General features: G+C 45.9%; 1 protein-coding gene across 1 annotated transcript; it reads left to right on the top strand.

Annotated features, from left to right (window-relative positions):
• The first annotated feature begins 10,511 nt into the window (after positions 1 to 10,511).
• Positions 10,512 to 14,015, top strand: LOC123185458 (uncharacterized). The gene is made up of 7 exons (XM_044597337.1): positions 10,512 to 10,880; positions 11,357 to 11,439; positions 12,481 to 12,678; positions 12,765 to 12,938; positions 13,031 to 13,411; positions 13,496 to 13,642; positions 13,722 to 14,015. Exons 3-7 carry the CDS (start codon positions 12,565 to 12,567, stop codon positions 13,851 to 13,853), a joined length of 948 nt encoding a protein of 315 aa, XP_044453272.1. The 5' UTR covers positions 10,512 to 10,880; positions 11,357 to 11,439; positions 12,481 to 12,564; the 3' UTR covers positions 13,854 to 14,015.
• The last annotated feature ends 10,590 nt before the right edge of the window (positions 14,016 to 24,605 follow it).

Raw genomic sequence — 24,605 nt, forward strand, 5'->3', positions numbered from 1 at the left:
ATCCGATCTGTATAAGGGGGAAGAAGAGGAATTCCTCCACATCAAGCCACGAGATGGATTCTCCATGAACAACCCTCGAAGGTGGGTGAGCTTCCGCTCTTTTTACTTCCATCCTACCCTTGTTTTCGTGATAAATATTTACCTTGCCGTTTCATCACAGGTACTGCGTAAGGCGGTAGGGGAGATCAATAGCCCACCTCCACAACCGGAGGATCCTGAACAGGTCCTCGACCCCAGCCTCAAAGAGGATCTGGACATATTCATGGAGCTGATTGATAGGATTTTCTATCAGCTAAGCTGTGATGACGCCATGGTGGCCATTATAGCCGACTACCCTGGGCTACTCCCAGCCTCTCAGGTAAATGAGACCGGAGTCCCAACCTTTGAAAAGTATTTCCTTTTATGCACTTCACCTACCGTATACAAATGGTGTTTTATAGGGAAGGCCCTCGGGACGCCATGCCGAGCCTGCGGCGACTCGTCAACAAGGGGTTTCAAAGCCGGATAGGCTAAAAAGGAAGGCGGTCCGGACGGAGATGCCGGCGCAGAGGTATGATGCAACACCTCACTCCGTGGTTGTCGTCTTTAAAAACATAATAACACCCGTGTTTCCTAGAAGGAAGAACACTCACTGACAATATCCGGAGAGGTCGCTGATCACGCCTCTACCAGTTGGGCTCCAGGGCCGGACACAGAGGCGGAAGCTAACACGAGGTACACGCCGGATGCTCCTTCTACAGAGGATGCGGATAAGATATCCGCTACGAATTACGAAGTGGAGAGCTCCATGAATCAGAGGCATCGCCGAGCCGTACTCCGTGATGCTTGTTTCTCCCGAGAGGCGTTTGATGCATTCAACTCGGGAGATGCGTACATCTGTGCTGCTCAAAATGGTCTAGCCAGAGCCATGGACCTATATGTAAAGGATGTACGGGTAAGAAAATTTGATGAGTATATATATCAGTAGCCCCTGAGACTTGAAACAGTTGGCACAACTGATTTAAGGATCATTTATTGTGCAGGTTCTTACAAAGAAGAATACTCGACTGTCACAGGAGCTGGAGGAATGCAAGACCCAACTTCGGGCCACCGTTGCCACATTGAAGGAACCTGAAAAGTCCCCAGCCGGTAACATTTGTTTCAAAGAATGATAGGTACCATATAGTGTCCGGCATGGCTGCAGATCTAATAATAGATATTGCACATGACTCCGGAGAGAATCCAGAGGACCAGCATGTCGTACGACAGCTAAAGGCTGGTGAACACGTGCTGACTAAGGTCATGCGGGAGAAAAACAATCTCCAAGACGCCAATACCAAGCTGAGCGTGGAACTGAAAGATGTTCGAGCCCAGCTTGTGGACTCCGTGAAGGAGAATAAGTGGCTTCGACGCGGCATTTTCAGTAAGTGCTTGAATGAACCCTTAAAAGAGTGCGGCAGAGAAGCCGGCTAACAGAGTTATGTCTGCAGGTATGCTGACGGGTCGTCCCGCGGAGGAGATGCCCGGGTCTGCGGGTGATCTTCTACCCGAGCTCTCACAACTGCACGAACAAGTTCGGCAGGTGATGCAAGGTATTGCCCAGGCCTTGTGGCCATCTGTCTCCCTGCGAGCAGGCATTTGAGAGCTTGCGGAGAAGCTCAAGGGAGCACGGCGGCGCTTTCGATTATGGAAGATATCGGCCTGCCGTCAAGGTGCCAGGGAAGCCTGGGCCATGGTGAAGACGCGGTATACCAAGGCTGGCCCAAACCACATGGCCGAGGTCGGACCTGTGGGGCCCGATGGGAAAGAGATCCCCATTAGCTTACTGTATGGGCAAGTAGAATTAGTCGCAAAGTATTCCCAATAGGATTGTAGGCTAGACATCCTGTTGGATGGTATAGAAGAGGAATTTAGTAAGTCTACATGACTATGTAATTAAAGTGACATGTATAATGCCTTCTAGCCGGATTGTAAATCATTTGTCATGGTGGACCTTTTCGCTTCAACCTCGAGACCCAATAGTCTGGAGTGTATCCGAATACCCGCTCAGTTATATAAGAACCGGGGTATGCGTGGAAACCAGGCGTAGGGGTCATTAGTGCTTGAACAGACAAGTACCCAACTAGTTATGTTATATTACATGGGTAGTAAGAAACATCTTCCAGGGAGAATAGTTCCGTTAAGGGTTCCTTTCCCTGGATACGCATGCCCTAAAGTGCATGTCCGGACTGCGAGAGGAGACGCAGGCAAAAACATGGGGGCACATATGGAAAATAAATAAAAATCATCTTTTGTTCACCGACCGAATATTCCCTTAAGAACGCTAGCTTTCGGCTTCACCCAGTCTGAGGTACACATCCGGCTGACCCGGCAGTAACAATCGCAGAGGTGCTCCCCTTATGCCCTAGCCGAATTAACGGGAACGTAGGGCATAAATACAAGAGCCAGGCAACCCAGCTTGGCCAAAACTTAAGTCATATCGATGCATATAATGGCGAAGAAAAGGTACATGCGGAAGAATAACACATGTGCGGGGCATGAAGCCCAGATAAATAATTAAGCTTCTGTGTAAGAAGCCCCAGGTATAATGAGCGCGGTTAGCGCGTAAATAGTGTGCAAGCAAGGCACAAGTTGGCCCTTGAAGGCCTTGAGAAAGAATAAAAGAAAGAAAGAGAAAAAAGACAGATAATGTATATGCAAAAAATGGACAGAGGAAGGATACGAACATAGAGTCCGGCACTAGGCGTAGAATCTTCGGAGCCTGGCTGCGTTCCATGGGTTCGGCTCAAGTCGATTATTCGATGCATCCCGCAGACAGTACGCTCCACCGGTCAGAACTTGGTCAATAATGAAGGGACCTTCCCATTTGGGCTCGAGCTTGGTCTTTTTCTTCTCCGGTAGGCGTAGAACTAGCTCGCCAATGTTATAAGTTTTGGCCCGTACTTCTCTGCTTTGGTATCTGTGAGCCAGTTGCTAATAGAATGTGGAACGGGCTTTTGCCACGTTGCGATCCTCCTCCAGGGTGTCCAGACTGTCCTGCCGATCGAGCTCGGCTTCTCTTTCTTCGTACATGCGCACTCGTGGTGAGTCATGAATTATGTCGCAGGGCAGAACCGCCTCTGCGCCGTACACCATAAAGAAGGGTGTGTATCAGGTAGTACGATTCGGCATGGTCTGCAGCCCCTAGAGTATGGAGTCGAGCTCCTCTACCCAGTGCGTGTTAGACTCCTTTAAGGACCACACTAATCTGGGTTTGATGCCGCTCATGATAAGACCATTTGCTCGCTCAACTTGGCCGTTAGTTTGTGGGTGATAGACAGAGGCATAATCGAGCTTAATGCCCATGTTGCTGCACCAGAGTTTTACCTCGTCGGCCATGAAGTTCGTGCCATTGTCAGTGATGATGTTGTGGGGGACGCCATAATGATGTACAACCCCGGATATGAAGTCTATCACCGGTCCGGATTCGGCCGTTTTAACAGGTTTGGCTTGTATCCATTTGGTGAATTTATCCACCATGACCAGTAAGTATTTTTTCTTATGGGTTCCCCCTTTAACGGGTCCAACCATGTCAAGCCCCCAGACCGCGAAGGGCCAGGTAATGGGGATTGTTTGGAGGGCGGTGGGTGGCATGTGGCATTGGTTTGCAAAAAGCTGGCAACCGACGCAGCGTTGGACCAAGTCATGTGCATCTACCCGGGCCGTCGGCCAATAAAAACCTGCACGGAAGGCCTTTCTTACAAGGGCCCGGGCTGCGGCGTGGTGGCCACCGAGTCCGGCGTGAATTTCTGCCAAAATCTTCCGCCCTTCCTCTTTGGAGATGCACCTTTGAAGGACTCCGATAGTGCTTTTTTTATACAACTCTCCCTCGTGGACCCTGTAGGCTTTAGATCACCGAACTATGCAGCATGCCTCATTTTGGTCCTCGGGAAGTTCCTGCCTAGTTAGGTAGGCCAGGAATGGTTCTGTCCATGGGGCGATGATGGCCATTATTACGTGGGCTGAAGGTGTTATTTCGGTGGTAGAGCCTCCGATTATGTAAGAGTGTTCGGTATCAGGTATTTTGGCCGGGTCCGGACTATTGTTACCGGTGTGCCCTTCCCATACCACGGATGGCTTAAACAACCTCTCCAAAAAGATGTTGGGGGGGACCGCATCGCGTTTTGCGCTGATGCGGGCGAGGATATCCGCCGCCTGATTGTTTTCCCGAGCCACATGGTGAAATTCGAGCCCCTCGAACCGTGCTGACATCTTTAGGACGGCGTTGCGATAGGCCGCCATCTTTGGATCCTTGGCATCGAAGTCTCCATTTATTTGGGATATTGCGAGGTTCGAATCCCCATGCACCTCCAGGCGTTGAATGCCCATGGAAACTGCCATCCAAAGACCATGTAACAGGGCTTCGTACTCGGCTGCGTTGTTGGAGTCTGTATACAGTATCTGTAGTACGTATTGAACTGTATCTCCGGTTGGGGACGTCAGGACGACGCCAGCCCCCAGACCAGCTAGCATTTTGGAGCCGTCGAAGTGCATGATCCAATTGGAGTATGCGCCGTACTCTTTAGGGAGTTCGGCTTCCGTCCATTCAGCGACAAAGTCGGCCAATACTTGCGATTTAATGGCTCGCCGGGGTTTTTATGTTATGTCGAATGGGAGGAGCTCAATGGCCCATTTGGCAATCTGGCCCGTGGCATCGCGGTTGTTTATAATATCATTAAGTGGCACTTCTGAGGCTACTGTAATTAAACACTCTTGAAAGTTGTGTCGCAGCTTCCGGGATGCCATGAATACTGCATAGGCTATCTTTTGATAATGTGGGTACCGTGATTTGCATGGAGTGAGGACAGTGGATACATAATATACCGGCTTTTGAAGGGGGAATTTATGTCCATCCGTTCCTCGTTCGACGACGAGCACTGCGCTTACAAACTGATGAGTTGCCGCAATGTACAACAGCATTGGTTCACCGATGTTTGGCGCAGCCAGGATTGGGTTGGTTGCTAGTATGGCTTTTATTTCTTCCAATCCGGCTGTGGCAGCGTCCGTCCACTCGAAGTGTTCGATGCGCCGAAGGAGGCAATAAAGGGGTAATGCCTTTTCTCCTAAGCGGGAGATAAAGCGGCTTAGAGCCGCCGCACATCCGGTTAATTTCTGGATTTGTTTGAGGTCCATTGGGATAGCCAACTATGACAGAGCTCAGATTTTGGCCGGATTTGCTTCAATTCCTCTACGGGAGACAATGAAACCCAGGAGCTTTCTGGCTGGTACACCGAAAACACATTTTTCCGGATTGAGCTTGATGTCGTATGTTCGGAGGTTGTCGAATGTGAGCCTCAAGTCCTCTATTAGAAATTCGACGTGTTTGGTTTTGATGACCACATCATCTACGTATGCCTCTACTGTTTTGCCGATCTGTTTCTTCAGACATGTCTGAATCATGCGCTGATATGTTGCACCGGCGTTTTTTAGCCCAAAAGGCATTGTGTTGAAATAGAAGGGGCAGTATGGTGTGATAAATGTCGTTGCGGCTTGGTCGGACTCCGCCATCTTGGTTTGGTGGTAGCCGGAGTATGCGTCGAGGAAACACAATGAATCGTGTGCTGCGGTAGCATCAATAATTTGATCGATGCGGGGGAGGGGGAAGGGATCCTTTGGGCAAGCCTTGTTGAGGTCCTTGAAATCGACACATAGGTGCCAGGATTTGTCCTTATTTGGTACCATCACCAGGTTTGCTAACCAGTCCGGGTGTTTTATTTCTCTAATGAATCCGGCCTCCAATAACTTGGCTAGTTCCTCTCCCATAGCTTGTCTCTTAGGTTCAGAGAAACGCCAAAGAGTCTGCTTGACCGGCTTGAATCCCTTTAGAATATTAAGGCTGTGCTCGGCTAGCCTGCGTGGGATTCCTGGCATGTCTGAGGGGTGCCAGGCGAATATGTCCCAATTCTCGCGCAGGAACTCTCGGAGTGCGGCGTCCATGGCGGGGTTTAACTGTGCCCCGATGGAGGCTGTTTTTGTAGGGTCCGTTGAGCCATCCCTCCAATACGGTTCCACTCCTTGTAGAGGGTTTTTGCTTCTTTGTAATTAACTCGGGTGTCTTATGATAGTGCACCCTTTTACTTCGGACTGGGTGTATATTTGGAGTCGGATTGTCCCAAAATTTCGTTTCGGTTTTCCAGGAGCTTTCCATCGCACAATACTTTCGTACTATGGGCACCAAGTCAGCGAAGCGTGATATGTCACGGCGACTTATGGCGTTAAGGATTCCCTTGTCCGTGCAATTATTGCGGAAAAATGAGACTGCGTCTTCCTCGCGACAGTCCTTGACCTTGTTCATCACAAGGAGGAATCTGGCCCAATAATGATGTACTGTTTCCTAGGGCGCTTGCCTGATGTGGGAAAGATCGTTTATGTTTGGGTGGGTGGATGGATTTGAGTCCAAACCCTTACCTGATCTGAGACCCAGGGGCCGAGGAGTTTCCAATCTTGGAAGTTCGGGTTTCGGGATGTTGCCCGATAAGTCTGGCCCGCCGCCTGACTCTAGGTTCAGGGCTTGGGTGATGTCCTCCCGTAAACGGGTATCCGGCTCGGAGAGCTCAGGAATCCGGACATAGTTAGTCCTCAAGATAGAGGAAGAATCGCCGCATTGTTCCTCCACCACCGCAATATGATGGGTGACCGGTGGAGAGTTAATCTCCCTTTGATCGGGTTTAAGACCAATCCGATCATTGTCCGTAGCGACTCCCAAGGCAGGGATGCGATCCAAGAGCTCGTTTAGGGATGAGAGCTCCATTGAATCCATCTGCTCGGCAAATTCCGAGCGGACTTGGAGGCTGTTTTCGATGACCCGAGAAGTCATCGTCGGTGCAGCAGCCGAATGGGCGGTCATGATGAAACTGCCTAGCCGAAGAGTTTGGCCGACAGCCAGGGCTCCCCTGGCGGTAATGTTTTTTTAACAACGAGACGAGGCATCCTTCCTTATGGTGACGGCACAGTGGAACTCTCAATGAAAGCACCAATGTCGGTGTCAAAACCGGCGGATCTCGGGTAGGGGGTCCCGAACTGTGCGTCTAGGCGGATGGTAACAGGAGACGGGGGACATGATGTTTTTACCCAGGTTCGGGCCCTCTTGATGGAGGTAAAACCCTACTCCTGCTTCATTGATCTTGATGATATGAGTATTACAAGAGTTGATCTACCACGAGATCGAAGAGGCTAAACCCTAGAAGCTAGCCTATGGTATGATTGTGTGTTGTTGGTCCTATGGACTAAACCCTCCGGTTTATATAGACACCGGAGGGGGCTAGGGTTACACAGAGTCAGTTACAAGGAAGGAGATCTACATATCCGTACTGCCAAGCTTGCCTTCCACGCCAAGGAGAGTCCCATCCGGACACGGGACGAAGTCTTTAATCTTGTATCTTCATGGTCCAACAGCCCGGCCAAAGGATATAGTCCGTCTGTCCGGATACCAACTAATCCAGGACTCCCTCAGGGTGTAAGCCAAATATCGAAGAATTCGCTTCACAGCTAAGTGATGCGACTCCTTTGGTGCCGCTTGGAATCGGGCACACATGCAAATGCTAAGCATGATATCTGGCCTAGATGCACATAAATAGAGTAAAGAACCAATCATGGAGCGGTATGCCTTTTGATCGAACTCTTTACCATTGTCGTCAGGGCCCAGATGACTTGTGGTTGGCATTGGAATCGTGTATCCCTTACAGTCTTGCATTCCAAACTTCTTCAGGCAGTCTTTGAGGTATTTCTCTTGAGATATGAAGATGTCATTGCTTTGCTGACGAATTTGAAGACCAAGAAAGAACTTTAGCTCACCCATCATGGACATCTGATATTGCTCTTGCATCATGTGTCCAAACTCATCACTGTATCTTTTGTCAGTGCAGCCGAAGATAATGTCATCCACATAGATCTGGCACACAAACAGTTCACCGTCGTATGTCTTCGTGAAGAGAGTGGGATCCAGTGAACCAGGTTTGAAGCCTTTGCTCTTTAGGAAGTCTTTGAGTGTGTCATACCAAGCACGAGGGGCTTGTTTGAGGCCATACAGTGCCTTGTTGAGCTTGTAAACCATGTCAGGATGTTTTGGATCTTCAAAGTCAGGTGGTTGTGCAACATACACTTCTTCTTCAATCTTGCCATTGAGAAAAGCACTCTTCACATCCATTTGATACAGGAGGATGTTGTGATGGTTGGCATAGGCTAGCAGAATGCGGATGGCTTCAAGCATAGCCACCAGAGCGAATGTTTCATCAAAGTCAATTCCTTCCACTTGAGTATATCCTTGAGCAACGAGATGAGCCTTGTTTCTGACGACTTGACCATGCTCATCTTGTTTGTTGCAATAGATCCATTTTCTGCCTATGATATTGTGCTTGCGAGGATCAGGACGCTTGACCAATTCCCACACATTGTTTTGTTCGAACTGTTGAAGCTCTTCTTGCATGGCTTGAATCCACTCAAATTCCATGAAAGCTTCAACAACTTTCTTGGGTTCAAATATAGAGACAATGCAAAGTGCCCACAAAAATTTGCCAGTTGCGTTGCTCTTGACCGAGTAAGGGGACCCGGTGCATTGATGCTATCAATTATCTTCTCAATCTATACTTCATTCGCAACACGAGGATGAACTGGATGAAGACTTTGCTCTTGCTGATCATTGTCTTCATCTTCAGTATTGGCTTCAGGCTGAGCAGAGTCTTCAGGTTGATTTGGTGCAGAAAATGATAAGTTCCTCTTCAACCTGTGCCTCTGAAGGTATGATTTCTCCAATACCCATAAGCTTGATGGATTTACTAGGTGGAACTTCATCTAGCACATTTGGCAGGTGCTCTCTTTGCGAGCCGTTAGTCTCATTGAACCGCACATCCACAGTTTCAACCACTTTATAGTGAAAGAGGTTGAAGACTCTGTAGGAATGTGAATCCTTCCCGTAACCAAGCATAAAACCTTCATGTGCTTTCGGTGCAAATTTTGAAGTGTGATGTGGATCCTTGATCCAGCACCTTGCACCAAATACTTTGAAGTAGCTGACGTTTGGCTTCTTACCAATTAGTAGTTCATATGATGTCTTCTTTAGAAGCTTGTGAAGATAAACACGGTTGATGACATGGCATGCAGCATCAATAGCTTCAGGCCAGAACTTCCTTGGAGTCTTGTATTCATCAAGCATCGTCCGAGCCATCTCAATGAGTGTTCTGGTCTTGCACTCCATGATGTCATTCTGCTGTGGTGTGTATGGAGCTGAGAATTCATGAGTGATGCCCAATGTATCAAGATAAGTGTCGAGGCCGGTGTTCTTGAACTCTGTGCCGTTGTCACTTCTTATGTGCTTGATCTTGATGCCATAGTTTGTCATGGCATGATTGACGAATCGTCTGAAGACATCCTACACTTCAGTCTTGTAGAGAATTATATGCACCCAGGTATATCTAGAGTAATCATCAACAATAATGAAGCCATAGAGACAAGCAGTAGTAGTAAGAGTGGAGTAATGAGTAGGGCCGAATAGGTCCATGTGAAGCAGCTCGAAGGGACGTGATGTAGTCATGATTGTCTTTGAAGGATGCTTGGCCCTAGTCATCTTCCTGGCTTCGCAGGCACCGCACAGATGATCCTTTTTGAACTTGACGCCCTCGATGCCTACGACATGCTTCTTCTTCGCGAGAGTGTACAAGTTCCTCATGCCAGCATGCCCTAGCCACCGATGCGAGAGCCAGCACTCTGAAGCTTTTTCTAGAAGACATACTACCAACTGTGGTCCTGCTAAGAAATCTACCATGTATAGATCACCTTTTCGGTACCCTTCAAAGACTAGAGACTTGTCAGATTCCATTAGCACAAGGCAACGATATTTTCCAAATATCACAATCATGTTCAAGTAACAAAGCATTGAGACATACATTAAGTTGAAACCAAGGTGAGGGAGTCCTGGATTAGGGGGTCTCCGGACAGCCGGACTGTTAGACTATGAAGATGCAAGATTGAAGACTTCGTCTCATGTTCGGATGGGACTCTACTTGGCGTGGAAGGCAAGCTAGGCAATACGGATATGTATATCACTACAGGAAACTGTTAGTTTGCCGTCAGTGAGCGGCTTTGCCGTCAGCATTTCGTCGGGGTAGACGGCAAAGAAAACTTTGCCGTCATGAGCTTACGGCAAAGTATGACTAACAGCAAATCTGCTCTTTGCTGTCTGTGAGCGCACTGGCTGACGGCAAACCTAGAGAAAGGATGACGGCAAAGAAACCAAGACGGCAAACTGGCTCTTCGCCGTCTGTTGTTTCACTGAGTGACGGCAAAGGATGGACACGTGTCTAGTTTGACGGTAGGTAACGGTGCCCCAGTTTTGCCGTCTGTGTTTGTTATCCACTGACGGCAAAGGAAGTTGCTTTGTCGTCTGCCTGCTGTCCTACTGACGGCGAACTAATAGAAAAAAACTGGCACCGAGCCTTGCTTTGTCGTCTCCTTTTGGTCCCACTGACGGCAAAATAATGGAAACTAAGAAAAGAAAATCCCCCACCCGACCGCATCTCCCCGATTGCTCTGTCTCGACCGCACGCTAGGTTATCCCCGCCCGTCCCCAGCTCGACCGCGCCGCCGCCACCGCCCATCCCCGGCTCCACCGCGCCGCCGCCGCCCGTCTCCACCTCCACCGCGCCGCCGCAGCTGGTCCCCGCCTCCACCGCGCCGCCGTCGGGACCCTTGTCCACTGCGCCCCCCACCCGTCCTCCTCCAATGGCGCGACCGCCACCGGGCCGTCCTCCCCTGCCCTAGCGGCACGGCTGCCGTGGGCAGCACCGCCGCCGGCTCCCTCCTACGCATCCACCGCCGCTGGTTACCACCGAAGCGGGGCAGCACCTCCCCCTCTGCCCCACCCCACGGTGAGCACCGCTCCCATCTCTGTTCATATTCTTTTAGATGGATAGATGTATGGATTGCAGTATATGTGGATGGATTTATAGATGTATGCAAGGATGGATGCGTAGATGGATGTATGGATGATTGGCTGATGGATGTATCCCTTTCCATTTTCTTCTGCCTAAATTTTTTAGTATAAGGCAGCCTTGTGCTTGTCCATGCTGATTTGCTGATGGATGTATGGATGATTTGCTGATGGATGTATGGATTATTTGCTGACGGTTGTTCTGCAAGGCAAAATTTCAACTTTTGATTAATGCTCGTAGGAAATTAAATGCTCAGTTTTTTGCAACATGCTTAGATTGGAGAAGACAAGCCAGAGAGTCTAGTCTTGCTACACATATATATAGTTGTCAACTATGAGATGATGTTGATAATGTTTTTATCAGATTGTTTCACGAGTGCTAATGTTGGTTGTGCCGGTGTTTTTCATGTGCAGGGATTTTCTCTTCACCTCGAGGAGCATTGTCCGTCCCGCTGCCATTGCCATCATTGTTCGACTACCGCCTCTACGGTCTCGGGGTGAGCTTGACTGTCATCTCCTCCCCCTCCCCTATTTGCTTCGTTCCGGTCGTCGTGCCGATGCCACTAGATTTTATTTTCTTGTCAAGTCTCGTAACCTAGGCGTCTCCCGTTCGAAAGGGTGGCATCTATAAATATGCATGTCTTTGCATATTTATAACCGTCGTCCTTTCGAATTGTCCATGTTATACCACATGAGGCATTCTTTGAGCTCTGCTGATTAACCTGCAGATATCTAACTTGAATAAAAATCTGTGACATGGATACTTTGCTGTAAATCTTGGTTCGACCTCTAGTTATTAATATATGAATTCCTAGAAAGAGTACATATTCAGTACTGGAGCTCCCTATGTTGGAAAACTAGTGCGTACTGTATTTCTTAATTGTGTTATTTGTATCTAGAGTATATTTCTAGAACCTGGGTGCATATATATATACCTGATTTTTGGACCTGTCAATTCAAAGAAATATGTGCATCTGATCATCTTTATTGAATGAAATTTCTGAGCAACAATGTTTAAAGGAGCCCATCTCTGGGCCATAGTGCTTGGGTGAATGGCTGGGCACAATTTTTTTCACAGGATATAATTTCTGCGATTTGTGGCTGTACAGAGTACTTTTGTGTAGTAAAGCTGGGTTGAAAATATGTTGATCGCTTGAAGCTGGGTTGAAAATATTTCTGCGATTTGTGGCTGTACAGAGTGCTTGGGTGAATGGCTGTGTATAGAGTACATAGTGCTTGGAGCTCACTGACGCTGCAACCTGAATCCACATGTTCATCGCTTGACATGTAGTTTTTTCGTCAGTTGACACTATCTTCCTTCAGATGCATTCTGCACAAATCACATCCATCCTCACATGTACTAGATCATATAGCTAATATGTTAGCAGTACACGTACTACACTGCACCAAACAAATTCAGTTTCCATAACCAGTACACGTACTACTAGCAGATTTTACTTTATTTAGATTTTATAAGAAACCTCAGACTTAAAGGTTTGAAAATTACTGCACCAAACTAATTTTCTCTATATTTGCAGGATTTCTATAGATGCGAGGATGGAAAGTTGGAGGAGGCACGAGCAGTTGTCAACAAACATTGCCCGAAGCTTGTGCATAATCTGATGCATGAGGCGCGCCCTTTAGCCATCCGCAAATATATGGCAACTCAAGGCTATAAGAGTCTTGATAAGAAAGCTGGTAGGAGATTCCGTCTTGAGAAGGACAAGTACATGGAGGTAAAGCATATTCATGCTTGTTATTTCCTCAACAGGCTGGCACTCAATTTCTTTTTGACATATATGAGATGCAATTGATCAATTAGGTTACTCCGAGATGGTGCGTCGATAAGGGGGAGTGTTGGGAGCGGATCATGGACTATTGGTGTTCCAAAGAGTACAGGGTGAAAAACAAAGATTATAGAAATCGGCGAGCCGCAATGCTGGATCCACCACATCATCAAGGCAACTTGAACGTTATGGAGTTCAGTGAATGTTGGGTATATCTTATGGAGTTCTTCATAAGCTTTTTCTTGTCATACATGTTGCCAATCCTTGTGATGAAATCTTAATCATGTTGCTTTGGTTGCAGGCGTCTCACCATAATGCTCCACTGCCCAACCTTTTCGTCTCGTATGCTTTGGCCCATAAGGCACCGTACAGAACAGCCACGCCTTACGATGAGAATGACACAGCGTCCGCGTACTCCAGCAAGACCGCCTACGATCGGATGGAGAAATTTAAAGGGATGGCAAAAGAGTTGAAAGAGCCCGAGTATGATGTGACAACAGAGCCTCTTTACCACGCGTTGGTCATGATCTCTGGAGAAGGCAGGAAACATGGCAAGGAAGCAATTGCAGGAGGCATGTTCCCTAGTTCCTCCCGTAGCTCTCTCCCTGAATACAAAGCTCGGTTAGGTATCTCAAAATCTTCTACATGTAAACGCTCGACTCCAGCTATGGTTGAGATGGAGGTATTCTATACAAGTCCTTCTATATATGTTTGTTTCTTACTTACTGTTGGATTGAAGATGCGATTGCCATGCCATATTTTGCAGGCCCGACTGGCGGAGTTGAGGCGAGTGGCGGCGGAGGAGAGGGCGGAGGAGAGGCGACTGGCTGATGAGAGGACGCAGCAAGCGGTGCAGCAGGCGGTGCAGCAGGCAGTGTTGGCACAAACTAGTCAATGCTTTGCAATGTTTGTGGTTAGTTCCTTAATTGCCAAAGACATACATGAACTCTTCTACCACCAGTACTTAATCTTCACTCAAACATAATTTGCAGGCTTATTGTACCCAGAATGGTATGCCCGCTATGACGATGCCTCATCAATCAGGCCATGGATCTAATACTGATGGATCTTCACATGCACGAGGCCCAAGCGACAACAACCTTGGTGGTTCTCCGAATGTATGAGATCAAGTATGGTTGGTGGTTCTTTTGTCTGTTTGGCATATTGATGATTTCAAGCATGTTATTTGTTCTTGTGCCAAAACGTGACAGTCACCATTCAATCTTGTATGCTATGGAACTTTGTCCTGGGACTATATGCTATGGCACTTTGTTCATTGTTGCTTATATTTGCTATGGAACTATATGCTGTCCTGTTATGGTACTGTGCTGTGAGGATCTTTGGTTATGGATCAAGGCAATTACTATATTGTGTATTAAACTGTTTAATTGTGTATTAAAATTTGAGATTATAAAAAAAAGCTTTGCCGTCTAGTGACAGACGGCAAAACTGCCACATGTCGCTAGCCTGTGCTTCTGCTGGAATGTTGCCGTCTGGCCAACAAGACGGTTGACGACAAAGAGGTGACTATTTGCCGTCTGGGACAGCCCTACCAGACGGCAAAGTATGCATCTTTGCCCACTGGGGATCGATCGACAGACGGCAAAGTCCAACTATTTTGCCCACTGGCCGAAGAACGACAGACGGCAAAGTATGAGTTTTTCCCGTCTGCCTGCCGCGATAGTTGACGGCAAAGTTAATAGACTTTGCCGTCTGCCTGGACGGCCGGTAGACGGCAAAACACTTGACGCCATCCGTCAGTCCATCTGTTCCATCTGCTGCAATATTTTGCCGTCTGGCTTTACCCGCTGACGGCAGAAGGTATAGACTGACGGCAAAGTCTTTGCCGTCAAGCAGAAAAAATAGTAGATGGCAAAGTATTCTTTGCCGATTATTCTTCGCCGTCTGACTTTGCCATCTACTTCCTGACGGCAAACTCTTTGCCGTCTGGATTTACGTCTTTGCCGTCTGTTATCCACAGACGGCAAACTAGCAGTTTCCTGTAGTGCCTATACTAAGCGAGAATACTGCTTGTGCATCCAATCCCATAAACCCCAAAGTTATTCCATATGAGTCCACTATACCTTCCTATATACGGTATCTACTTGTCGTTCCAAGTAAATTTGTATGTGCCAAACTCTAAACCTTCAAATAAACATTCTGTTTTGTATGCTCGAATAGCTCATGTATCAACTAGGGTTGTTCGTATCTTCCATGTTAGGCGGGTTATTCTCAAGAGGAGTGGACTCCGCTCCTCATTCACGAGAAAATGGCTGGTCACCGGGATGCCCAGCCCCATGCTTTATGCAAATCAAATCAAAATAATTTCAAACAAAACTCCCCCGGGACTGTTGTTAGTTGGAGGCACTCATTGTTTTGAGCAAGCCATGGATTGATGCTTGTTGGTGGAGGGGGGGGTATAAACTTTACCATTCTGTTTGGGAACCACCTATAATGTGTGTAGCATGGAATATATCGCCATCTCTTGGTTGTTATGTTGACAATGAAAGTATACCACTCAAAATATTATTTATCTCTATTTCAAAATCGAGCTCTGGCACCTCTACAAATCCCTGCTTCCCTCTGCGAAGGGTCTATCTATTTACTTTTATGTTGATTCATCATCCTCTTATTAAAAAGCACTAGTTGGAGAGCACCGCTGTCATTTGCATTCATTACTGTTAGTTTACATTGAGTATGACTTGATTGGATCTCTTTTACCATGAATTACAATGTCTAGTCAGTCCTTGATCTTTAAAGGTGCTCTGCATTTATGTTTCCCGGTCTCAGAAAGGGCTAGCGAGATACCATCTTGTTATATCATATTACGATTGTTTTGAGAAAGTGTTGTCATCCGAGATTTATTATTATTGCTCGCTAGTTGATTATGCCATTGATATGAGTAAACATGAGACCAAAGTGTTATTGTGAATGTGGTTAGTTCATAATCTTTGCTGAAAACTTGAATGCTGGCTTTACATATTTACAACAACAACAAGAGCAAACAGAGTTTGTAAAAGTTTTTCTTTATCACTTTCAGTTTGTCAACTGAATTGCTTGAGGACAAGCAAAGGTTTAAGCTTGGGGGAGTTGATACGTCTTCGTCGTATCTACTTTTCCAAACACTTTTGCCCTTGTTTTGGACTCTAACATGCATGATTTGAATGGAACTAACCCGGACTGACGTTGTTTTCAGTAGAATTGTCATGGTGTTATTTATGTGCAGAAACAAAAGTTCTCGGAATGACCTGAAACTCCACGGAGATTATTTTTGGAAATAATAAAAAATACTGGCAAAGAATCAAGGCTAGGGGGCCCACACCCTAGCCACAAGGGTGGGGGGCGCGCCCCCTACCTCATGGGCCCCCTGGAGATCCACCGACCTCAACTCCAACCCCATATATTCGTGTTCGGGGAGAAAAAATAAAGGAGAAGGATTCATCACATTTTACGATACGGAGCCGCCGTCAAGCCTTAAACTCTCTCGGGAGGGATGATCTGGAGTCCGTTCGGGGCTTCAGAGAGGGGAATTCGTCGTCGTCATCATCACCAACCATCCTCCATCACCAATTTCATGATGCTCACCGTCGTGCCTGAGTAATTCCATCGTAGGCTTGTTGGACGGTGATGGGTTGGATGAGATTTATCATGTAATAGAGTTAGTTTTGTTAGGGTTTGATCCCTAGTATCCACTATGTTCTAAGATTGATGTTGCTATGACTTTTCTATGCTTAATGCTTGTCACTAGGGCCCGAGTGCCATGATTTCATATCTGAACCTATTATGTTTTCATGAATATATGTGAGTTCTTGATCCTATCTTGCAAGTCTATAGTCACCTACTATGTGTTATGACCCGGCAACCCCGAAATGACAATAATCGGAACCACTCCCGGTGATGACCATAGTTTGAGGAGTTCATGTATTCACTATGTGTTAATGCTTTGGTCCGGTACTCTATTAAAAGAAGGCCTTAATATCCCTTAGTTTCTGTTAGGACCCCGCTGCCATGGGAGGGTAGGACAAAAGATGTCATGCAAGTTCTTTTCCGTAAGCATGTATGACTATATTCGGAATACATGCCTACATTACATTGATGAATTGGAGCTAGTTATGTGTCACCCTATGTTATGACTGTTACATGATGAACCACATCCGACATAATTCTCCATCACTGATCCATTGCCTACGAGCTTTCCATATATTGTTCTTCACTTATTTACTTTTTCGTTGCTATTGTTATCATCACTACAAAATACCAAAAACATTACTTTTGCTATTGTTACCTCTACTACCATATTACTTTGCTACTAAACACTATGCTGCAAATATTAAGTTTCCAGGTGTGGTTGAATTGACAACTCAGCTGCTAATACTTGAGAATATTCTTTGGCTCCCCTTGTGTCAAATCAATAAATTTGGGTTGAATACTCTACCCTCGAAAACTGTTGTGATCCCCTATACTTGTGGGTTATCAGATATCAGTCAAGCGAGTATGCAAAAGACTGGCCTCAGCATTTCAGCAAAGCATTCAAATTCTTCATCATCATTCTTTTTAGTTGACTTAGGTGGAAAAGGCATAGGTTTTTGAACCCATGGTTCTCTTTCTTTACCGTGTTTTCTAGCCACAAAGTCTATTTTACCATACCTTTTATTCTTAGCTTGTGGGTTATCAAGATCAACAGGTGGTTCTATCTCAACATCATTGTCTGGTTCTTTATTATTTGGTTGGGTATCTTCATGAATATTAGCATTATATTTTTCATTATCACTAGGTGAGTGTTCATTACCAGACTGGGTTTCAACATTAGAGATAGAAACTTCATTATCATTGTCAGGAGGTTTTTCTATTTCGGGTTCACTAGGAGCATGTAGAGTCCTATCATTCTTATTTTCCTTTTTATTTTTAGAAGGACTAGGTGCACTAGTGTTGGCTCTTTGTGAATCTTGTTCAATTATTTTTGGGTGCCCCTCAGGATAAAGTGGTTCCTGAGTCATTTTCCCTCCTCTAGTTGCAACTCTAACAGCAAAGTCATGCATATTATGATTCATTTCATCAAGTAATTCTCTTTGAGATTTAGCAACTTGTTCTAACTGAGTTTGAACCATAGAATCATGCTTTCCAACACCTCTAACATCATTTGATATTCTAAATAACAAGTCACTCAAGCGAGCAATCGTATCAGAATTGTATTTCAATTGTTTCATAACATTTGCATTGAGGTGATCTTGTTTTCTAATATAGTTTTCAAACTCATAAAGACATTGACTAGGATGCATATTGTGAGAATTGTTATTATCATTGAACTTCATAAGAGAATTTACCTCTACCACCTTAGGCAGTGGTGGTGTATTAAGCCCGTGTATTTCTTCAATAGGAGGTAAAAAATTTAACATCCCCAACTTTAATACATTTTTCCTTCATAGATTCCTTTGCCTCTTGCATATCTTCAGGACTGAGATATAATATACCCCTTTTCTTTGGAGTAGGTTTAGCCGGTGGTTTAGGAAGAATCCAATCATCATAATTTTTCGATCTATTATTCAATAATTCTTCAGCTTGTCCAACAGTTCGTTCCCTGAAAACACAACCAGCACAACTATCTAGGAAGTCCCTAGAAGCATCGATTAGTCCATTATAGAAGATATCAAGTATTTCATTTTTTTAAGTGGATGATCAGGCAAAGCATTAAGTAATTGGCAAAGCCTCCCCCAAGCTTGTGGGAGACTATCTTCTTTAATTTGCAAAAAGTTAAATATTTCCTATAAGGCAGCTTGTTTCTTATGAGCGAGAAAATATTTTTGAGAGAAGTGATAAATCATATCCTGGGGACTACGCACACAACCAGGAGCAAGAGTATTGTACCAAGCTTTAGCATCACCCTTTAATGAGAATGGAAATAATTTGAGAATGATGTAATGGCAAGTTTTCTCATCATGAGTAAAAAGGGTGGCTATGTCATTCAACTTAGTAAGATGTGCCACAACAGTTTCAGTTTCATAACCATGGAAAGGATCGAATTCAACCAAAGTAATTAACTGTGGGTCGATGGAGAATTCATAATCCTTATCATCAATAAAGATAGGTGAAGTAGCAAACTTAGAATCACATTTCATTCTAGCATTCAGAGATTTTTCTTTATACTTGCATAGTAATTTCTCTAGATCATCTCTATCATTGCAAGCAAGAATATCTCTAGTTGTTTCTTAACTCATAACATAACCTTCCGGTGCCTTAGGCAATTCATATCTAGGAGGGCTAGTTCTAGTAGGTGTTTCAGGAGTTTCAGTTTCAAGCTCATCATCAGATTCAACAACATCATGTTGTATAACTCTAGCAATTTCTTTATCAAGAAATTCACCAAGTGGCACATCATCATTATCAAGCAAGGTACTAGCATCATCATAAGCATCATTCATAGTAGAAGTAGCATCATCAATAACTTGCGACATATCAGAATTAATAGCATGTGGTGGTGTTGCAAGTTTACTCATAACAGAAGGTGAATCTAAAGCAGAACTGGATGGCAGTTCCTTACCTCCCCACGTCTTTTAGGGAAATATCTTAGTATTAGCATCCTTCAGATTCTCCATAGTGATAATATGATAATAATCCCAAGTGACTCAACAAATATAGCTATGCTCCCCGGCAACGGTGCCAGAAAAAGGTCTTGATAACCCACAAGTATAGGGGATCGCAACAGTTTTCGAGGGTAGAGTATTCAACCCAAATTTATAGATTCAACACAAGGGGAGCCAAAGAATATTTGAAGGTATTAGCAGCTGAGTTGTCAATTCAACCACACATGGAGATTAATTATCTGCAGCAAAGTGATCAGTAGCAAAGTAGTATGATAGTTTTGATAATAGTAGCATTAGTACCAGTAACGGTAGAAGTGATAGCAGTACTTTTGTAGCAAGTGTAACAGTGATGATAGCAGTAGTAACTTAGCAGAAACAATATAAGATAAATTCGTAGGCATTGGATCGGCAGCTTGTTGGATGATATTCATCATGTGGCAGTTATAACCTAGGGCGATACGGCACTAGCTCCAGTTCATCGATATAATGTAGGCATGTATTCCATAAATAGTCATACGTGCTTTATTAAAAGAACTTGCATGGCATCTTTTGTCCTACCCTCCTGTGGCAGCGGGGTCCATATTGGAAACTAAGGGATATTAAGGCCTCCTTTTAATAGAGAACCGTAACAAAGCATTAACACATAGTGAATACATGAACTCCTCAAACTACGATAATCACAGGAAGAAGTCTCGGTTATTGTCACTCCGGGGTTACGGGATCATAACACGTAGTAGGTGACTATAACTTGCAAGATCGTATCTAGAACATGAATATAATGGTGATAACATAAACGGTTCAGATCTGAAATCATGGCACCCAGGCCCAATGTGACAAGCATTAAGCATGGCAAAGTCATAGCAACATCAATCTAAGAACATAGTGGATACTAGGGATCAAGCCCTAACAAAACTAACTCGACTACATGATGAATCTCATCCAACTCCTCACCGACCAGCGAGCCTACGAAGGAATTACTCACTCCCGGTGGGGAGCATCATGGAATTGGCGATGGAGAAGGGTTGGTGATGATGAAGAACAAAGATCCCACTCTCCGGAGCCCCTAACAGACTCTAGATCTGCCCTCCCGAGGAAGAACATGGCTTGGCGGCGGCTCCGTCTCGTGGATCGTGATAATTCTTTCTCCCTAATTTTTTCTCCGAAAATAGGAATTTATAGCGTTGGTTTCAGTGTCAGCGGGGCCACCAGGTGGGGACAACCCACCTGGGCGCGCCAGGAGAGGGGGCGCGCCCTGGTGGGTTGTGCCCATCCAAGGGCCCCTCTCCGGTAGGTCTTGGCTCTAGAAATTCTTATATATTATATAAAAATTCCTTGCAAAGTTTCGTTCCATTCCGAGAACTTTTATTTCTGCACAAAAACAACACCATGGTAGTTCTGCTGAAAACAGCGTCAGTCCGGGGTTAGTTTCATTCAAATCATGCAAATTAGAGTCGAAAACAAGAGGAAAAGTGTTAGGAAAAGTAGATACGTTTGAGACGTATCAATCCTCGATGAGGGTCCTTGCCTCCCGAGACTTCACCAGTATGTCGTCGATGTAGGCCTCAGCGATCCTCCCGAGTTGTTGGCCCAGAGCAATGTGCATCAGCCGCTGGAAGGTTGCTCCGGTGTTACACAACCCAAAGGGCATGCAGGTGTAGCAGTACACCCCGCACGGGGTCAGGAAGGCCGTCTTCTCGACATCTTGTACTGCCATCTTGAATTGGTGGTACCCTGAGAATGCGTCCAAGAAGCACAACAGGTCGCACTCATCCGTGGAGTTGACGATCTGGTCGATGCGTGGTAGAGGAAAGGGGTCTTGAGAGGCACACCTTGTTGAGGTTGGTGAAATCGACGCACATGCACTCCTTCCCCCCTTTCCTGGGCATGACGACCGAGTTTTCCAGCCACTCCGGATACCGCACTTTGTGGATGACACCAGCTTCTTGCTGTTTGCGGGTCTCCTCAACAATGAAGGACTGCTTCTCCGTGGACTGCGTCGCGCCTTCTGCTTTACTGGGCATACATTGGGGCACACATTCAGGTGATGCTCAATCACTCCCCTTGGGACTCCAACCAGGTCCTTGGGCTCCCATGCGAACACCTCCTTGTTCACGCGCAAGAAATTGACCAGTGCCTTTTCTTGGTCTGGGGCAAGGTTGGCACCTATGGTGAAGGTGGCTCCTGATGCCCCATCTTGGTCGGCCAACACCTGCTTCGTCTCGGCCTGGTCTTGAGAGAACAACTGCTTATTTTTTGCTGGCGTAGCCCCCGGAGCCCCCGGGATTCCTTCCTCCACCGGCCGCGCGGCAGCCGCAGTCCTGAAGGCGAGCTTGAGAGCCGCCAGCGCTCCCTTGGTGTCCCCGACCATCGTGAGGACGCCGTTGCTTCCTGACATCTTCATGAGGTTGTAGGCAGGGTGAGTTGCCGCCATGAACTTGGCTAAGGCCGGGTACCCGAGGATGGTGTTGTACGGGAGGCCGATGCGAGCGATGTCGAAGTTGATGAGCTCGGTGCGGTAGTTGTCGCGGGTGCCAAAGGTGACTGGGAGGCGGATTTGTCCCGGGGGGCTGGTGGAGCCATCGACGACCCCGGAGAACGGCTTCGTGGGGTGGAGCCAGCCGTGTGATACGTGAAGCAAACCAAAAGCTTCCACGGAGAGCACATTGAGCCCGGCCCCTCCGTCAATGAGAGTCTTAGTTACCGCCACGTTACAGATGGTGGGGGTGCAAAGCATCGGGAGCGCGCTTGTGCCCGTGGTGGTCACGGGATGGTCTCTTGAGTCGAAGGTGAGGTCGGCCTCAGATGCCGCCCATCCCGAAGGAGCTCCTTGCTACATGCACGCGACACACGCTTGGTGAAAGAACTGCTTGATATGGCGGTCCGAGGGCGGCGCCTGAGAACCGCCAAGGAGGGCTGCAATGGCGTGGGGCGCCGGTGCCGCGAAGTGCGCGAGAAGAGGCCGCACAACTCCTCCCAGGAGGCCACAGAAGACTCTGGAAGGTGATACGTCTATGTTGTATCTATAATTTTTGATTGTTTCATGCCAATATTATATCACTTTCACATACTTTTGGCAACTTTTTATATGATTTATTGGACAAACCTATTGATCCAGTGCCCAATGTCAGTTCCTGTTTTCTGCATGTTTTTTGTATCGCGGAGTATCCATATCAAACAAAGTCCAAATGCAATAAAATTTCACAAAGAATTATTTTGGAATATATGTGATTTTTTAGAGTTGGAATCACCGCAAACGGAGGCCCACACAGCCCACAAGACACCAGGGCGCGCCAGAGGCCCCTGGCGCGCGGTGGTGGGTTGTGACCACCTCGTACGTTGGTTGGAGCTCTACTTCGGGTGCAAGTAAGCTTATATCCGGGAAAAAATCGTGTTAAAATCTCAGCGCAATCGGAGTTACTGATCTCCGGGAATATAAGAAACGGTTTTCAGCCAGATCTGAGGAACGCGGAACAGAAGAGAACAGAGAGGGAGATCCAATCTCGGAGGGGCTCCCGCCCCTCCGCCGCCATGGAGACCAAGGACCGGAGGGGGAACCCTTCTCCCACCTAGGGAGGAGGCCAAGGAAGAATAAGAAGGAGGGGGGCTCTCTCCCCCTCGCTTCCGGTGGTGCCAGAGTGCCACCGGGGCAATGATCGGGACGGCGATCTACATCAACAATCTTGCTACCGTCAACACCAACTCCCCCCCTATCTATGCAGTGGTGTAACACCTCTTCCCCCACTGTAGTCTCTACTTAAACATGGTGTTCAACTCCATATATTATTTCCCAATGATCTATGGTTATCCTATGATGTTTGAGTAGATCTCTTTTGTCTTGTGGGTTAATCGTGATCTTGGTTGGTATGATTGTATATTTTATTTATGGTGTCATCCTATGGCACCCTCCGTTCTCGCGCAAATGTGAGGGGCCCCCGCTATAGGGTGTTGCAATATGTTCATGATTTGCTTACGGTGGGTTGCGAGAGTGACAGAAACTTAAACCCGAGTAGGTGGGTTATGGCGTATGGGAGTAAAGAGGACTTGATACTTAATGCTATGGTTGGGTTTCATGACCTTAATGATCTTTAGTAGTTGTGGATTCTTGCTAGAGTTCCAATCATAAGTGCATATGATCCAAGTAGAGAAAGTATGTTAGCTCATGCCTCTCCCTCATATAAAATTACAAGAATGATTACTAGTACTTATTATCGATTGCCTAGGGACAAATAACTTTCTTGTTGTCACAGATCCTTTTACAAAACACCTAACTTTTATTATCTTGCAAAGTACTTCTAGTTTTATTCTTGGAAAGTAGTTCTAGCATCACACCTACGAAATAGTTTCATACTTGTTTCCGATAAAGCATACTTCAAGTGTGTGTAGAGTTGTATCAGTGGTCGATAGAACTTGAGGGAATATTTGTTCTGCTTTTAGCTCCTCGTTGGGTTCGACACTCTTATTTATCAAAAAAGGCTACAAACGATCCCCTATACTTGTGAGTTATCAAGACCTTTTTCTGGCGCCGTTGCCGGGGAGCAATAGCGTGGGGTGATTATTCTCGTGTGTGCTTGTTTGCTTTATCACTAAGTAGTTTTTTATTTCCTGATCTAAGTTGTTCTCTATCTTTAGTTATGGATATGGAACACGAAATACCAAAAAAATTAGTTGTACTTGCTACTCATGGAGATGGGGAACCTCCTAAAACCCTCGATGCTCATTATGTGAAAGATATTATGCACTACTTTGATAATCCTGAGAAAACCCCATTCAACTATATAATGGGAGTAAGTTTGGATCAACGTGAATACTTTAGGGATTATCACTTGACTCATAAAGCGAAATTGTTATGGGATCAAATTCATATGTTGCATTGGTATGCTCGGGAGCTATGCTTGAGATATGATTATACTTGTTTCTCTATGATGAAGGCTCCACATCTTCCCTTTTCATGTGAATTTAATGATAATGAAACATTGGCTTCTTATGCTAATGGTATATATGATTATTATGATGTGGAACGAATAGAAGAATTTGTTGCTTTTAAGGGTGCTTATGAAATTGAATCTTTGTTTGAAAAGTATGAAGCTTTTGATGATGATGTTTATAGACCTGAAAATTCTGCCATCCTTAAATATTTCTATGATAATTATAAATTCAATTCCGATATTGATGAATTTATTGAGAAAATCTCCGTTGTCCAAGAAGAGACTAATATTTTGCAGGAGTCTATGGAAGAAGGAATTGATGAAACTGTGAGCTCATTGGATGAAAAAGATGATGAGGAGAGCGAAGAAC

The sequence above is a fragment of the Triticum aestivum genome, chromosome 2A (genome assembly GCF_018294505.1).
Source record: "Triticum aestivum cultivar Chinese Spring chromosome 2A, IWGSC CS RefSeq v2.1, whole genome shotgun sequence".
NCBI classification, from domain to species: domain Eukaryota; kingdom Viridiplantae; phylum Streptophyta; class Magnoliopsida; order Poales; family Poaceae; genus Triticum; species Triticum aestivum.

Bases quoted from the DNA above. Each gene is read 5' to 3' on its own strand.
- LOC123185458 (XM_044597337.1), top strand. From the start codon at position 12,565: ATGCATGAGGCGCGCCCTTTAGCCATCCGCAAATATATGGCAACTCAA. The intron at 12,679-12,764 runs GTAAAGCATATT...TTGATCAATTAG, and splicing joins AGAAGGACAAGTACATGGAG to GTTACTCCGAGATGGTGCGT. The intron at 13,643-13,721 runs GTTAGTTCCTTA...CATAATTTGCAG, and splicing joins AATGCTTTGCAATGTTTGTG to GCTTATTGTACCCAGAATGG.